At 58.8% G+C, this 17293-nt stretch overlaps 1 protein-coding gene across 1 annotated transcript in view; it reads left to right on the top strand.

Annotated features, from left to right (window-relative positions):
* Window positions 1–14962, top strand: part of FAM222A (family with sequence similarity 222 member A) — a 59542-nt gene extending 44580 nt beyond the window's left edge. Inside the window, exon 3 of the mRNA XM_040250915.1 lies at window positions 12359–14962. Coding sequence (XP_040106849.1) covers window positions 12359–13683 — 1325 coding nt within the window. The 3' untranslated portion in view covers window positions 13684–14962. The remainder of the gene's footprint in view (window positions 1–12358) is intronic.
* The last annotated feature ends 2331 nt before the right edge of the window (window positions 14963–17293 follow it).

Here is a 17293-nt window from a genome sequence, read left to right as displayed (position 1 = left end):
CTTAAATATTTCTCACTTCCACTGTATAATCATAAGGGATTTGATTTAGGTCATACCTGAATGGTCCAGTGGTTTTCCCTACTTTCTTCAATTTAAGTCTGAATTTGGCAATAATGAGTTCATGATCTGAGCCACAGTCAGCTCCTGGTCTTGTTTTTGCTCACTGTATAGAGCTTCTCCATCTTTGGCTGCAAAGAATATAATCAGTCTGATTTTGGTGTTGACCATCTGGTGATGTCCATGTGTAGAGTCTTTGTGTTGTTGGAAGAGGCTGTTTGCTATGACCAGTGCATTCTCTTAACAAAACTCTATTAGCCTTTGCCCTGCTTCATTCTTTACTCCAAGGCCAAATTTGCCTGTTACTCCAGGTGTTTCTTGACTTCCTACTTTTGGATTCCAGTACCCTATAATGAAAAGGACATCTTTTTTGGGTATTAGTTCTAGAAGGTCTTGTAGGTCTTCATAGAACCATTCAGCTTCACCTTCTTCAGCATTACTGGTCAGGGCATAGACTTGGATTATCATGATATTGAATGGTTTGCCTTGGAAACAAACAGATCATTCTGTCGTTTTTGATATTGCATCCAAAGACTGGATTTCAGACTCTTGTTGACTTTAATGGCTACTCCATTTCTTCTAAGGGATTCCTGCCCACAGTAGTAGATATAATGGTCATCTGAGTTGAATTCACCCATTCCAGTCCATTTTAGTTCGCTGATTCCTAAAATGTCGACGTTCACTCTTGCCATCTCCTGTTTGACCACTTCCAGTTTGCCTTCATTCATGGAGCTAACATTCCAGGTTCCTATGCAATATTGCTCTTTTCAGCATTGGACTTTACTTCCATCACCAGTCACATCCACAACTGGGTGTTGTTTTTGCTTTGGCTCCGTCTCTTAATTCTTTCTGGAATTATTTCTCCACTGATCTCCAGTGGCATATTGGGCACCTACCAACCTGAGGAGTAAATAGTTGTAAATATAATGTAAATGATATGTAGATCGTTGTAAATATGATGTCAGTGCTATGAAAGTAGTTGCTAGTGTGCAGCAAGTTCACCTTTTGCCTTTTGGAATTTCCAGTCCTCCGTTGAATCCTTGGATACAGAACCTGTGGATACAGAGGGCTGAGTACATATTTATAAGGGCTATTAGTCTATAGTTATCTGGTCAGTAAGATCCCCTGAAGGAGGAAATGGCAACCCACTCCAGCGTTCTTCCCTGGGAAACCTCATGGACAGAGGAGCCTGGCGGGCTACAGTCCTTGGGGTCACAGAGAGTCAGACACAACTGAACAACTAAACAGCAACAAATACTAGCCTCACAGAATTAGTTTACAAATGTTCCCTCCGAGTCTCTTTTTTAGAAGAGCTTGTGGGAAAACTGGCATTAATTCTTTAAATGTTCTGTAGAATACACCAGTGAAGCCTGATCTAGGCCTGGGCTTTTTTTTTTGTGGGTGTTTTGGTTACTAGTTCACTCTCTCTCTTTATTATGGGTCTATAAAGACTTTGTATTAAGTCAGTTTTGGTAGTTTGTGTGTATCTAGGAATTGTTCATTTTATCTAAGTTATGATACTGTTACATTTACTAAGGAACCTAAATTGATTAAATATTAAGGAATATAAATATATTCACAGAAAGGTAAATAAATGACCTCTATAGAGAAAAAAATTGTTTATATAATGATAGTTTTTAAAAGACCAAAACAGACTTACGTCCTGTGCGTGGGCAGATATTCAATATGGAGAAGATTTGATCCAGTCCCTCCGTCCTAGCCATCCAGCGCGTAACCTGAAGACCTCACGTGGAAGCTGATAAAGAACAGAGGGTCAAGAACAACCCAGGTGCTTCTGAGGAAGAAGTGTAGGGGCCAATTCTGCCGTGGCTTAGGGCTGAAGCCATGCGACTAGCAAAGGGAGAGAGGGAACTGGAGGGCGGGGCAGAGCGTCTAGAAGTGGACACGGTAGGCCTTGCGGACCATGGCGGGTGGGTAGGCATCGCTGGGACCTCTGGTTATCTGAATGGAGTGAATGACACTGGAGGCTTACCCAACACTACACCAACAGAAACTCTGGGCAGACCAAAAAACCCACACCACGGGAAGCAGACAGTGGTAGCACCCAGGTCTGACCTGCAAGGCCCACCGGGGCAGTGGGCCGGGCTGGGGCAGGTCGGAGTGGCTGGCGACCGCCCGGCGTCTCCGCACCTCCTCCCAACAGAGAGGCTGGAGAACAGCTGCTCCCCGCCCCCCTCCTGGGCGGCCTCATTAGGGATTCTGCCGGTGCCACCAGCTAATTAGTGTTGCGTTAATTGAGCATTCAGAAGGCTGCCACCTCCAAGGGCAAGAGTGTCGGCAGCAGAGGGGAATGCAGATGTGGGCCGGCCCCTCCTGGTGGGCTGGGGCCAGGCCCTCTGCCCGGGGACCCCCCGACCCCCACCTCAACACAGATAACAACTGTCTACTTCCCGAGCTTTAGAGAAGAGGCAACAGGTGAAAACTAGGAGGGCATGAGAAAGAAACAGCATGCACTCAAGACCCACCCGTGCTCAGGCGCGCCCGGCACACCATCCCTCCTCCAGGAAAGCTGCCGTCAGCCCCCGTCACAGTCACCAAGCGTGAGGTCCACGGAGGGGACAGGTTTGCCAGGGGAGGGCGGGGGGTGTCCAGTGGCTCAACAGGAAGCCACACTCGACTGCCCAGGGACCAGCGTCTGTCCAGTAGGTGCCCGGGCTCCCGCCGCGAAGCCTGGCACATGGGAGCAGGAATCCTGGGCTGGGGCCTGGCCTGGCCACCCCCTCCCCCACCTTGATGGGCAGGTACCGCGTGCCTGCCGGGGCCGAGTACCCCGGGTGCACCCACCCCTTCGGCCCTGTACAGATGAGAAACTGAGGCTCTCACACCCAGCCGCTGCCCAAGGTCACCCCACGAGAGGCCGAGCGGGGCGTCAGACAGCCACGGGCCTGCCTCCAGCCGGGGTCCCACTGCCTACCTCTCCCCTGTCTCAGCAGCACAGCCCCCCTGCCTCCACCCAGGCTCCCCCCACCTCCAACTTCTGGAAGGCAGGCTGCCGCTGAGGTCTCCCTGTAGCCACATTAAACCCCACTCAAAGGGCTGCTTTTAATTGGCTTAATATACTCGTTAATAACTGCATCTATTTAACACACCTGTAAAAGGCCCATAACATTAAGTTAATGGCAGCAACGGCCTGCCTGCACTGCCAGCCAGGCAGGCAGCCTTTCAAGTTTCCCGACAAGGAGGGGCCACGGGGGTGGGGGGCAGCGGCGGGAGCGGCCTAGGTCACAGAGGGGCCGCCTGTGTCTCTGTAAACGGGATCTGGGCTCTGGCTGGCGGCTGCCCCTGCAGGCTCTCAGATACTCGCTGGAGCCCACACCATCATTCGTGCGATGCTCCCGGGTCACCTGCTGTGGTTCCAGGCTTTCTTTCAGGCATGAGGGTGCTGAAAAGAGACCAGGGCCTGCCCTCAAAGGCTCCCAAATCCAGCCCAAGAGACAAGCCAACAGCTATAGCAGGCAGTGCAGGGGGCAGGCAGGGAAGGCTGCCTGGAGGAGGAGGCATCCCAGCTGAGCCTAAGAGGGACAGAGTTAGCAGACCAGGGGGTAGGTGAAGACCAGACCTCTTCCTCCTCCTCGTGCGTAATTCCGGCATCTACTGTGCGCCAGGCACCACATGGACCATTCCACCCCACCCCAGATTCCCCTTCCAGATCAGATCCTGGGGAGACCTGGACACGGGGCACTTCTTCCCAGGGTGTGAGGCAGGGAGACGGACGCAAGATAAGCAGGCCGTCCGGGCCATCAGCATTAACCTGAGGGAAGCCATCCAACCGTGGTGTCCACGGTGCCCAGTGATTGACTGCAGGGGTCTGGGACATGGGTGCCCGGGGCTTGAGTCCTGGCTCATAGATCCTGGTCCACCAGAAGTCTCAGACAGGCAGCGGCACAAGCCACAACCCACCCACTGGTGTGTGGTGTGTCCCGCTGGTGTCTGAACACTCTCAAAAGTGTTCCCCTCTGGGCATGGCATGCCTCCCCAACCCCACCTCTGTCCCTGCCCCTCTGGGGCCTCCAGCTCATTTGCAGTCCATCTGTCCGCCAGCGGTCAGCAGAAACGTGTAGAAATCTGCGTCTGCAACCCCCGCCTGAAGCCCTGTTCCATGAACATCCCACTCCTCTTCCGAAACACAGGACCTGCCTCCCAGGGCCTCCACGGGGCTGGCAGAAGAGTGAAGCCGTGGGTGTTTGGGGCAATGCCTGGCCCAGAGGTGACCCTCCACAGTGGGGGCGGGTGGTCAGCATGTAGAGGAGATCGGGGGACACCGTGCAGTGGACCAGGGGTGGGGGTCCTGCAGAGGGAGCACAGGGCCATGGCCTAAATGCCACCCTGAGCAGCTCAGGCTTCATGCCAACAGGGGCTCATGGAGGGTCTTACATGGAGAGGCAGGCGGGCTTTAGTGAAGTGCTCACCAACAACCCAGGCGCCCCCTGAGGGCAGGCGCCCTTGACAGTGCTGACCACATCTCTCCAAGGTCAGCGACGGCAGTATCATCCCCATCCTACACAAGAGCAAACCGAGGCTCAGAGAGGGGCAGCGGCCTGCCTAGGGTCACACAGCCAAGTGAGCGTGGCAGCCCGGGATTTGACCGTGAGGCATTCCCAGAAAGCGGCTGACCGCCCTCTGTGCTCCGCCCAGGAGCAGATGCTGGCCGCCGACGCGGGGGCGCCAGGGAGCCCCAGGCTGCTCAACCCCCACCCCACCCCACCCCACCCCACCCGACCCCTGCCGCCGTGGCAGTTACAGAAAAGCACAGACGAGAAGTAAAACGCCGCCTTCCCAGGCCAGGCACTGCTGGCCTCCGGGGCTCTTTGCCTTGGTGTCTTGGTCCAACCCCCTTCAAGAGGGATGGGGGAGGCAGACGGCCCCCTCTGTGGCCTCTTACCATGTCCCCGCTCCCCTGCCTTGTCAGAGCCCCCGACACCCGAGCTCGGCGCACGGCGGGGGGGCTCCTGGGCGCTCCGTCTCCCAGGGTGACCTTGTCTTGTTTCCCACCCCGGAGCCTCTGAGGGGTCACGTTAAAACCCTCCTCTGTTCCCAGCCCTCCCACGTGGAGCAAAGCCCGGATCCTCTCAATGTCCCCCACCCCAAGGCCCTCCACGCGCCCCCTGCCTCTCCGGTCCATCTCCTATGACCACGCCTCTGGCTCCGTTGCCCCACACAAGCCCGTCTGCTCCCCCATCCAAGGCCATGCGGCTCACCCCCTCACCTCCTTCCACTCTCCTGAGGGGCCACTTAAATCAGGGAAGCCTCACTGCTGACCACTGTGTCCAGACCAGGCTCCCCGATCCCTTCCCTCTGCGTCCCCCACACCCAGCTGTCCTGGCTACTCTGTCTGCGTAGCAGGTCACCCCAAAGCCCAGTGGCCTCACACGCCGTGTCATATGCTCAGCCTATAGACAGGGCACGGTGGGGTGGGGTGTCTGTGCCGTGATGTCACTGGAGACAGGGTTGAGGGAAGGCAGCCCTGCTGAAGACCCAGGCCCGGGCTGGACTCTTCGGAAGACCTGTTGTTCAGTAGCTTAGTCATGTCTGAGTATTTGTGACCCCATGGACTGCAGCACGCCAGGTCTCCCTGGCCCTCACCATCTCCCAGAGTTTGCCTAAGTTCATGTCCATTGAGTTGGTGATGCCATCCAACCATCTCATCCTCTGCCGCTCTCTTCTCCTTCTGCCTGCAATCTTTCCCAACGTCAGAAGGCCTGCTCCTTCATAAATCGGGTGGTGGATGCTGGCTTTGGGGCACTGAGGCACCAAACGTGGCTTCTCCACGTAGCCCGAGCTTCCCAGACCAGGAATGAACGTCCTGAGACGCAGAGATCCACTGGATCTCCGGGTGGAAGCCAGATGGACCGTTAGGACTGAGCCGAGACACTCACCAGCACATTTCTGCCACCTTCATTCATTAAAATCGAGTTGCTTAGTTCGTGTTTAAGTGGAGGAAAGTTAGGCTCCACTGCCCATGGGGAGAAGTGCCAAAGAACTGCGGGCGTGTTTTAAAACTACCACACCAGGGGACTTCCCTGGCGGTCCCCTGGTTGAGGCTCTGCGCTTCCAATGCAAGGGGGCACCGGTTCGATCCCTGGTTGGGGCGTACTAAGATTCCACATGCCGCTCAGTGTGGCCAAAATAAAATAAGAAGAAAAAATAGTGTTGTTGAGAAATTGCCTGACTTAAAGAGTCCTGTAGAACTTCAGGTTAAACTACCTTTAAAAAAAAAAAAACCAACCACGTCTGCTGTCTCCTTCACGGGGCTGTCGCTGCCTGACACGTACGTTACTGTCTCCCTGAACTCGGGCTTCCCTCGTGGCTCAGCAGTAAAGAATCTACCTGTCAATGCAGGAGACCTGGGTTCAATCCCTGGGTCAGGAAGATCCCCTGGAGAAGGAAATGGCAACCCACTCCAGTGTTCTTGCCTGGGAAATCCCATGGGCGGAGGAGCCTGGCGGGCTACATTCCACAGGGTCACAAAGACTGGGACACGACTAAGTGACGAAGCCACCGCCACTACCTCCGACTAGCTCCAAAAGGGTAGGCACTTCAGTTCGCTTTGCCTGCTGTTCATCTCCAGGCCCAGGACGGTGCCTGCATGCAGGAGGGGCTTGGGAAATACCCGAGGCACGCTGGCCTGGGCAGGGGCTCCTCTCCACAGGGCTGTCTCTGGCTTCATTCCTCCCAAGACCCAACTCTCCCAAGGGTGGAGACTAGTGGGTAATAGGGGCTCCCAGGCTGGACAGGTTCCTTCTGACCGACCACAGGCTCGTCATGCATTCAGCAAGGCTTCCCTGAAGAGTGGACAGGCCAGCTCTGGGAGCCCTGTCTGCTGGGGGAGCCAGATAAGCCAAGGGCAGGCAGTATCTGCCTCTGGCCACACCAGGCAACCACCAAACCTTCGCCGGGGTCCCCGACACCCAGCTCAGGGAACCCAGGAAGGTAAGGCCTGCAGGGACACAGGTCCCTTTCTCTGCCCCCTCCCCCCGGGCAGGCAGCCCCAGCCAGAGCTCCCCTGGACATGTGCTCGCCTTTGGGTGGCCCTTCACTGCGTAGAAGCCCACCGCAGACAGCTGGCTTGGCTGGTTGCTCTGTGAGAGGCCTTTTTGTGCCATGATATTTGTCAGAACAGGGCTGTGCGATGCCCCTGAACGCTAGCGGCTGGGCTCACCTCCAGGCGAGGGTCTGGAGCCTCTTCCTACAGGGGCTGGGAGGCCTGGCCTGGCCCGAGTGACCAGGAGCCCCCCGCCCCCAAGCCACGGCCACTATGCTCTGCTGGGCAAGACTGCATTTGAGGCCCCAGGTGGCTCAGGAGAAAGCCCTTCAGGAACAAGGTGTGAAGCAGTAGAGGCTGCGGATGCCAAGGCTCACACGGCGCGGTGATCACACCAGGTTTGGACAGGGTGACTCTGGTCCATGGTCTCCCGAAGGCAAGCACTTGTCTGGGGAGCTCTGCCCCGGGCCACCTGCCCGGTCGCGTGTCCTTGGACGGAACGCCTCCCGCCTCTCTGAGCCTCCAGGCTGACTTGCTGGTCCCTCCTCAATACTGTCTGCCTCCCGAGTCTATGGAAGAAAACGGTGGGGTGGGGGGCGTGGGCGGAGCCCCCCTGGATCTCCCAGCCTCGGCTGGGGCCCGCCTTGGGGTACAGGGGGAGGTGCCGACGTGGAAGCTGAGCCCCAGCTCTGCCCTCTCCAGCTGTTTTGGAGAGGTCCCATTTCCTGCTGCGTGGCAAGTCGCTCCAGAATGTAGTGGCTTAAAGCAGGGGTCCCTACCCTCCGGGATTTAATGCCTAATGATCAGAGGTGGAACTGATAATAATACTAGAAATACAGTGCACAATACATGTAATGAGCTAGAATCATCCCGAAACCATCCCCGCCCTCCCCCAGCCCTGTCCCAGCCCAGGGAAAACTTCTCTTCCACAAAACTGGTCCATGGTGCCAGAAAGGCTGAGGACCGCTGACTTGAACGGGTCAGTCATTATATACTGTCTCTCCTGGTTTCCGTGGATCAGGAGCCCCCTAGCTGGTAGCTCTGCTCCGTGTCTCTCGTGAGGCTGCAGGCAATTGTCGGCAGGGGCTGCAGTCACCCGAAGGCCTGCCCAGGGCTGGAGGACTTGCCTCCCCAGGATGGCTCACATGGCTGCCGGGCCTCCCCGCAGGCTGCTCCCGTGCCGCACGGGCGGAGCAAGTGATCCTGCCCTGGACGTCTCGCCCCTTCCCTTCACTGGTATCTCGCAGGCCACACGGGTCAGCCCCATCGGAAGTGGAAGAGCATGCATACCGTGAGGCGAGGACCACCCGGGTCTTGCAACACGTCTTGGAAGCTGCCTGCCAAATGCCACGACTTGTCTGCTGCCTTATCTGTGAAATGGGACTGCCTCCCAACCACTGGGAGGTGGGTTGGGAACCCCAGGTGCTGCAAACAAGAGGCGCAGGGCAAAGCTGTAGGCCCGGAGCCTCGCACATACTAAGCTCTCACAGGAGACAGCCTCTCGGGTGCTACCGCCATCGGCTCCCACAAACGCTGGAGGGACCCCAACTGGCTGAGGGCCCTGCTGACCAGTGGGGGCCAGGCGGGCCCCTTCTGTCCACGAATGGGAACGAGAAACAGGCATTGCCAGGTTTTTTTTTCGCCTCCTTCTTCTTAAGGTTTTAAACACCTAATTTATTCCATCCATTAGATAGATTTTGTAGATTTAATCATTTTCACAGTTGGTGGCTCATTGGATACTCAAGATAAACTCCAAATGAAAGTATAATGGTGAGGACAAATGAGTTTTCACACCACAATGGCAGAAACTTGCTTGGGAAGAGAGTTTAAGGGGAACAAAAATACATACAGATATCATTTTTTTCCCCCGGCAGCCGCTTTTGCTGACTATAGTAGGTTACCACAGTTAATTTCACCAGTTTTGTTCATCTGTAAAATTGCATAAAAGTGACATTTTTGTGCTCATTATAGCAACTGCTGATTTATGGCTGGTAAATGAAGAACTGGGCCCTTTTTTGTGGGACTCTCCGAGCGGCGCTAAGTGCCCATGAAATTGCTTGTATAATGTAGTTTAAATCCAATCTCAGAGAAAGATTCCCCCGTTGGCCAAAGTGACATTTCCATTCTCCACACCGAGTTTATTTTAGGCCACTTGTGGTGGGGGGAGGGGGGGGTTGCCCCAGGCAGGGTCAGGATGGGGGACCTGGGTCAGCTCCACCCACCCAGCTTTCATCGGGGCCACAGGGATGGGTGGGTACTCTGTCACCAGCCTCCTCCTTCCCCGCTGCCCTGCCCAGCTCAGGGCAGAGGAGCACTGTCCTCCTGATACACGGTCTTCCTGCCCTCCCCGTCCCTGGCCAAGAACCTTCCGTGGCCGCCAGGGCCTTGGCCCAGGGCTCCTGAGGCAGCACAGCTGACCCCGCATCCAGGCAGTTCCTTGTGGCTGAGTTTCTGTCCTGGGCACCGCATCCCTGACCAGTACCCACGAGAGGCCATGAGACCCTCTCCACAAGTTAGGATGACAGAACTCGTCTGCGGACGACCTGGCCAGTGTACCCTGGGGACAGAACCATCGGGAATTCCTGCCCCACGGTGAAGAGGCCCTGCTCGGGCCTGACGCCCTCCTGAGCTGCCCGGGGTGGGCTTTCCTCCCCGCACGCCTGCCCTGTGCTTCTGCTCCTTCTCTGGTTCATCGTTCTCATGGAGGCAGACCACCTCGCCTCCGCACCTTTGCCCGTGTGACTTCTGCCTGGAATACATTCCTCTCCTTCCTTACCCCTTCAGCCCTGCCCTAGCAGAGACACCCTTCTCTTTCAGAAAGCTGTCTCTGGAGCCCCCGGGGGTGAGGCTCCCCTGTGTCCCCACGCTCCCTGTGTGTCCCCATCATAGCACTCAGTTTGCTCAGATTGGCTGTGAGTCATCAAGGGGGTCTGCCTGCCAGTGTGGGAGATGTGGGTTCGATCCCTGAGTGGGGAAGATCCCCTGGGAGCAGGAAATGGCAGCCCACTCCAGTACTCTTGCCTGGAGGATCCCCTGGACAGAGGAACCTGGCAGGCTACAGTCCACGGAGTCACACAGAGTCAGACACGATTTAGCGACTGAGCACATAGGCTCACATCTCGAGGGTTGGGGGGAGGCTCGGGGAAGGTAGGATGTGGCGGGTCACCTTCCCGTGGGTGGGGAAGCGGTAGGGCTTGCGCTCTGTCCCAGCCACGATGCCAGGCCCACCCATGCACATGCCCTGCCCCTTCCTCTCCTGGGAAAACCCTTGTGCCAGGCAGACGGGGAGGGTCATAACACACGTGGAGAGACCCACTTCTGCTGAGGCTCCGCCACTCGACTTATTAAACCTCACAGTAGCCAGGAGAAGCAGTGTTAGCACCAGCATAAACCCATTTTGCAGGTGAGGAAACTGAGGCTCAGGGTGGTAAACCCCTCCCTGCCCTTCCCCAAGACTCACTGCTGGGCTCCGGGGGATGCCCTTGGCAGGGGAGGAAGGCAGTGTGCCATTAGAACTTGTGGGGTCCTCCTCGCCCAAGGGCTCAGCCAAGTCTCTGTCTCCCAGCGCCTGCTCTGTGCTGCACCCCCTGGTGGGCTGCTTGGCACGGACGTTTCCTGAGGCCGCCCTGCAGACCTGGCACAGTCATCCCCATTCCACAGGTGGGGAAACTGAGGCTCAACCAGACCAGCCAATTGTCCAGGACCACACAGCCCCACAAGCAGGCAGGACTCCACCCAGGCTGCCAGCTCCAAAGCCCTGAGTCTCTCCACCCGCCTCCTGCAGGCCCCTCACTCCCCTCCCCACTGCAGAGAGGGTCACGGACAGCGCCTAGGGTCACAGACAGTGCCTAGGGAGGTCTCAGGACCGGGAGGGTCTCTGGAGGGGAGAAGGGGGTCTGCCTGCTGGCCACCTGCTTCCCCCGCTGCAGGGACCAGCTGTGCCCACCAACAGTGGGGACAGCTGGCCTGTCACAGAGTATGCCCTTCAAGGAATCCCCTAGTGGTCCAGTGGTTAGTGCTTTCACTGCTGAGGGTCCGGGGTCCAATCCCTGGTCACGGAACTAAGACCCCACGTGCAGCACAGAATGGTCAAAAAAATAAAAAATTTTAAAATAAAATAGCTCAGCTGGTAAAAAATCCGCCTGCAATACAGGAAACCCTGATTTGATTCCTGGGTTGGGAAGATCTGCTGGAGAAGGGATGGGCTACCCTCTCCAGTATTCTTGGGCTTCCCTGGTGGCTCAGCTAGTAAAGAATCTGCTTGCAATGCAGGAGACCTGGGTTGGGAAGATCTCCTGGAGAAGGGAAGGGCTACCCACTCCAGTACTCTGGCCTGGAGAATTCCATGGACGGAGGAGCCTGGTGGGCTGTAGTCCATGGGGTCGCTAAGGGTTGGACATGACTGAGGGCCTTCACTTTCACTTTTCACTTTCATGCATTGGAGAAGGAAATGGCAACCCACTCCAGTGTTCTTGCCTGGAGAATCCCAGGGACGGAGGAGCCTGGTGGGCTACCGACTGTGGGGTCGCACAGAGTCGGGCACGACTGAAGCCACTTAGCAGCAGCAGCAGAGCGACTTGGCACACATGCATGCACACCAGAAATGACGCAAATGTCACTAGCAGTAGGAAGGACAAGCAGGACGAGTGTGTCTCGCAGTCACACTCCAATACCTCGAGGCCATGAGAAGGGACAGACCCTGCCCCACAACTCCCCAGATGAACCTGGAAAAGTAGCCTTGAGTGGGAGAGACCCGAGAGTGTGTGATCCCTGCTCACCTGCGCTGACACCAGGAGCGGTCAGGAGTCTGGGGGCCTTCCCTTTGGTCCCCTTGCTGTGGTTCCTGTCTGAGGGTGGGCGCAGGGGTTGCTCTGGGACTGACCACCTGCCCCCCTCCCCCAACCTGAGTGTCACACGAGTGTGTTCTATGTGTGAAAGTACAGTAAGTCTGTGATGCATGCAGTTTCCTTGACATACTTTATGCTGTGATGAAAAGCTTAAAAGTTTAGAAGGGGGGACTTCCCTGGAGGTCCAGTGCTTTAAGACTCTGTGATTCCAACGGCAGGGGCCCCCTGGGTTCGATCCCTGGTCAGGGAACTAAGATTCCACATGCCACACAGGCACAGCCCAATTTTTTTTTCTTTTTAATGTAAAAAATTTGAATGAATGAAGAAGAAAGTGAGGGGCTGGGAAAAGCAAGGGAGGCGCGGCTGGGAGCCCTTCCAGGGAGCTGTAGGGGGCGCGGCCTGTGGGCTAGCCTTCACCTGTGCGCCCTCCCCTCCCCGTGTCCCCCTGCAGGCGAGACGGTGGCCAGCTCCATGCATTCCTCCCGCTACCCGAGCCCGGCCGAGCTGGACGCCTACGCCGAGAAGGTGGCCAACAGCCCGCTCTCCATCAAGATCTTCCCCACCAACATCCGCGTGCCCCAGCACAAGCACCTCAGCCGCACGGTCAACGGCTATGACACCAGCGGCCAGCGCTACAGCCCCTACCCGGCGCACACGGCCGGCTACCAGGGCCTGCTGGCCATCGTCAAGGCCGCCGTCTCCTCCTCCTCCAGCGTGGCCGCACCCACCGGGCCCGCCAAGAGCGTGCTCAAGAGCGCCGAGGGCAAGCGGACCAAGCTGTCGCCGGCCGCCGTGCAGGTGGGCGTCGCGCCCTACCCGGCGCCCAGCACGCTGGGGCCCCTGGCCTACCCCAAGCCGCCCGAGGCGCCCGCCCCGCCGCCCGGCCTGCCCGCGGCCGCGGCCCCCGCCGCCGCCGTCATCCCCCTGCCCGGCCGCGGCCTGCCCCTGCCGCCCTCCAACCTGCCCTCCATCCACAGCCTCCTCTACCAGCTCCACCAGCAGTGCCAGGCCCCCAGCGCCGCGCCCGCCGCCTGCCAGGCCGTGCCCGGGCCCCCGCCCAGCCCGGCCAAGCACGGCCCGGTGCCCGGCTTCCCCCGCGCGGCCTACTCGGCCACGGCCGGCCCGCCCGAGTGCCGGAAGGGCGCCGAGTTGGGCCAGGGGAGCACGCCCGCGGCCTTGACGTTGGCCGGGGCCGCCAAGCCCGCGGGCTACGCGGACGGCGGCCTGGATTACCTGCTGTGGCCCCAGAAGCCGCCCCCGCCGCCGCCGCCGCCCCAGCCCCTGCGGGCCTACGGCGGCGGCGCGCTGGCCAGCAAGTCCCCCGAGGCCTGCGGGGGGCGGGCGTACGAGCGGGCCAGCGGGTCGCCCCTCAACTGCGGCGTGGGGCTGCCCGCCAGCTTCGCCGTGGGCCAGTACTTCGCCGCCCCCTGGAACAGCGTGCTGGTGACCCCCACCAGCGACTGCTACAACCCCGCGGCGGCGGCGGCGGCGGCGGCGGCAGCGGCAGCGGCGGCGGCTGCTGGGACCGAGTTGGGGCCGGGGGCCGCCCGGGAGCTGACGGGGCCCCCGGCCGAGACCCTCTCGGGCCTGCCCAGCAAGAGCGTGTGCAACACGGCCGTGCTCAGCAGCAGCCTGCAGTCGCTGGAGTATCTCATCAACGACATCCGGCCGCCCTGCATCAAGGAGCGTATGCTGGGCAAGGGCTACGAGACGGTGGCCGTGCCCCGGCTGCTAGACCACCAGCACGCCCACATCCGCCTGCCCGTCTACAGATAAGGCCGGCCCGGCACACACACGGACCGACGGGCAGGGTGCCGAGGAGCCGGGGGGTGGGCGGGGAGAGGCAGGCCGCAGAACAGGGTGGGCGGCACGCGGGGCGGTGGGGATGGGGGACAGCCCGGCCCCGAGTGCCCCCCTGATGCCCACAGGGAAGCCAGGCTGGCGACCCGCCAGCTGCCGCCGATGGGGAGTTGGCCAGGTGACCTCTCGCTCACGACGCCCCTCCCCACCATCGACTGCCCCAGCCCGGCCCCGGGGAGGCGTAGGGGCAGCCACCCCCTACCCCAGGTCCATGCCTCCCTCCATCCAAGCTGGCGGAGGCCGGGAGAGAACAGAAGCGGTTCTTCCGGGCTGTCCAGGAGAGGGGCTCAGGCTGCTGTGGGGCGCAGGAGGAAATGTGATGGTCTGGGGGCGGGGGTGGGATCGGAGCAGGCCCCTCCCCCGGGCTTAGCTCCTCCCTCTTGAGGTCCCAGTCTCCAGGAGAAAGAGCAGCGGGGGCCCACAGCGCCTCCCTCCCACTGCCCATTCCCGGTGAAGACCAAGACTACAAGAGGCTCCGGGGAATGCTGGTCCCCCTGGTCCTCCCCTTCTAGACCCTCTTCCCCTCCCCATCCTGCCTTCCCCACACAGAATCCCATCTCCATTCTCCAAACCCTGGACCACCACCTTCTCCCTTCCCACCAGGACCTATTATGGGGGGGCTGCCAGGCACAGTTGTGCAGGTTGTGTACTGCACAAGGGCAAACTCATCCGAGACGTCATTTGCATCCTAGACGTGTATGTTTATGACAGCAAATTTTCTGAACCTCGAGGAAGGGGTGGCATTGACCTATTCGCACAAAGGCGCCATAGGGGCTAACAGTGTCAGAGGGCTCAGACCCTGCTTCCTTCAGGGGTCCTCCCAGGAGCCAGTGCCAGGGCAACCTGCTGGTTTTAACTGGGAGATCCAATCCACTCCCTTTTCCTGCAAGCCACCCTCCAAGGCCTGCCCCACACCACTTGGGAGGGGGGATCAGGCAGGCATGGCAGGGGAACCCCCATTAAGTCCCTAAGGCCCAATTTCCCCAAGTCCTGGCCCCTCTGGCACTCTGGAAGCGGTACTGTATCTCTCTCCAAGGCCTGTTCAAGCACTAAGTGCATTTACGAATCTCTGAGAATGTTTTTTTTTATATACTAAAATTGACCATTATATTCTACTGTGAGAAGTACGGTCTGCACTATATTGTTTTAAAAACGAAGAGAAAGGAAAAAAAAGGAAAACACAGATGGTGTCTCAGCTGTGGGATTGTTTCGTTAAGCTCTTGTGTTTGTTCATTCTTCCTTCCTCCACCGCCCCCAACCCTTCCCCCGCCAGGAGTAAATCGGGCTGTCTTCTCCCCTGGCGGGGCTTGGAGCCCTGGGGAGCAGGCAGGGAGCCTTCCGGCACCCCCTCTGCTGGGCCACTTTGTAGGCGATGTTTCATTTGCTCCCCTAGGCCTTCTGACCCTGTTAACGTGTCAGCCACTCAGCAGGGCCAGCGACTGGTCCATAGGGCAGACAAGACAGAGACGAGCCCAGCCCCTCTGGCTCATTCCCTGAGGGGTATAGAGGGGGTCTGGGGTTGGTGTCCCCCTTGCGTCACTAAACCACCGCCACTCAGTGCCTGGCACCCTCTGTGCATCTTCTTAAGCAGTGTGGCTTGGGGACAGGCCAAAGTGGTTGAGCAGTGGCCATCTCCCTGGCCAGCCCCAGCACATACACACCCCATGCCCCGGGGGCCTGGGGCTGTCCAGGAGACCTCCCTTGCCCCAGGATGCTCAGCGTGTATCAGGCACTTACTGGGCGTTTTCCTATACACAGCATCTCTTGGGAGCCTCGCCACTGCTTGTAAGGTGTGCTGTGCTAAGTCGCTTCAGTGGTGTCTCTCTGTTGTGACCCCCTGGTCTATAGCCCGCCAGGCTCCTCTGTCCGTGAGGATTCTCCAGGCAAGAATACTGCTGTGGGTGGCCATGCCCTGCTCCAGGGGGTCTTCCCCACCCAGGGAAGTCTTAAGTCGACCGCATTGGCAGGTGTGTTCTTTACTACTAGCTCCACCTGGGAAGGAAGCTTGTAAGGTAGGGGTGTTCTAGAGGAAGAAGCTGGGGCTCAGAGATGGGAAGTGACCTGCCTGAGGTCACACAGCAAGTCTGCGGAAAGCTGGGGTTCAAACCCCACAGCATAGACTCGTTCACATCCTGTACCCTCCTTCCTCCCTGACCTGCTGGCCCAGTGTCTGAACAGAGGGGAATGGGGGCTGTCCCCAGTCTGATTCAGGCCTGCCCTCTCATGCATGGAGCCCCGTCTGGGTGCCTGGCATGGCAAGGTTCAGGGAAGAAGAGGGACAGAGGGGACACCCTGGATGTGACCTTGCAGTAGGGACATCCACCTCCTAAGGCCAGGCCCCAGAGCCTGGCAGCACACGGAGGTTTCGAGAAGAGGCTGTGTCCAGACCCAGGCCCTTCTGAGCCGGGTCAGTGAGCCAGACATGTCACCAGGGCCTGAAGAGCAGGAGCAGGGGTCCGGCTGGGTGACAGGCTAGGGAAGCCATCGCTGCGTGAAAGGCCCCTGGGGGTGGTGGTTTAGTCGCTAAGTTGTGTCTGACTCTTTGCAACCCTGTGGACCAAGGCCCACCAGGCTCCTCTGTCCATGGGATTTCCCAGGCAGGAATACTGGAGCGGGTTGCCATTTCCTTCTCCAGGGGATCTTCCTGAACCAGGGATCCAGCCCATGTCTCCTGCGCTGGCACGTGGACTCTTTACCCCTGAGCCACCAGAGAAGCCCGAAGGCCACTGGCTGTGGCCACAGACAGGATGCAAAGGAGTGCCGACACGGTGCTTTTCTGACCTCTTGGAACAGTCTCACAGCGGCCTTTGCAGGTCGTAATGAGATCATCCCCATTTTACAGATGAGGACACAGAGGATCTGAAAAACAGCCCCAAGGAGAGGAAGAGGGAGGCGGGTTCTGGCAGCCAGCCCCACACTTGGGGCCAGGCTGCCCCCAGACATTCTACTTTCACACATCTCTGAAGCTCACCTTCAGAGGTGCATTGGGGCATCACAGCGCTCAGGGATATCCAGCCTCTGGAGGGAGCATGCCCTGGGTACAAATCCTACCATAGGTACTTTAAGTGACCCAGAACCAGTCCATCCCCAAAGAGGGCAACGCCAGAACCAGGGATGGAATTCAAGGAGACCACAGTGTGGGCACTTGGGAGGGGGGCGGGGCAGAGCAGGCTCAGCGCTGGGGGCGGGAACCCGTGGTCTGGCTGTCCCCAGAGCTACTACTGCGGCCACCTCCACACCAATGCTAGGTAGCCCAGGTCCCCAGGTCCTGGGCCCACCAGCAGGCCCGCCAGGCAAGGGGACAGAGACTGCAGCCACCCTCCAGGCCAGGTCCCTCACATGCAGGGTGAGGACCCGTCCCCTATCAGTGGAAAACCTCCTGACCCCTCTGCAGGGCAAGTGAAGAGGCAAGCAGGTGGGGCCACGGAGCACAGCCAGTCGGGGCCTGACCCCAGGACCCAGCTCCCTCGGTACCTTGGCCGGGTTTCTTCTCCCTGGGAGCTGAGGGAGCTGAGCTCAAAGGGCT

Source organism: Oryx dammah, unplaced genomic scaffold (assembly GCF_014754425.2).
Source record: "Oryx dammah isolate SB20612 unplaced genomic scaffold, SCBI_Odam_1.1 HiC_scaffold_12, whole genome shotgun sequence".
NCBI lineage: Eukaryota > Metazoa > Chordata > Mammalia > Artiodactyla > Bovidae > Oryx > Oryx dammah.
This window is presented reverse-complemented; position numbering and strand designations above follow the sequence as displayed.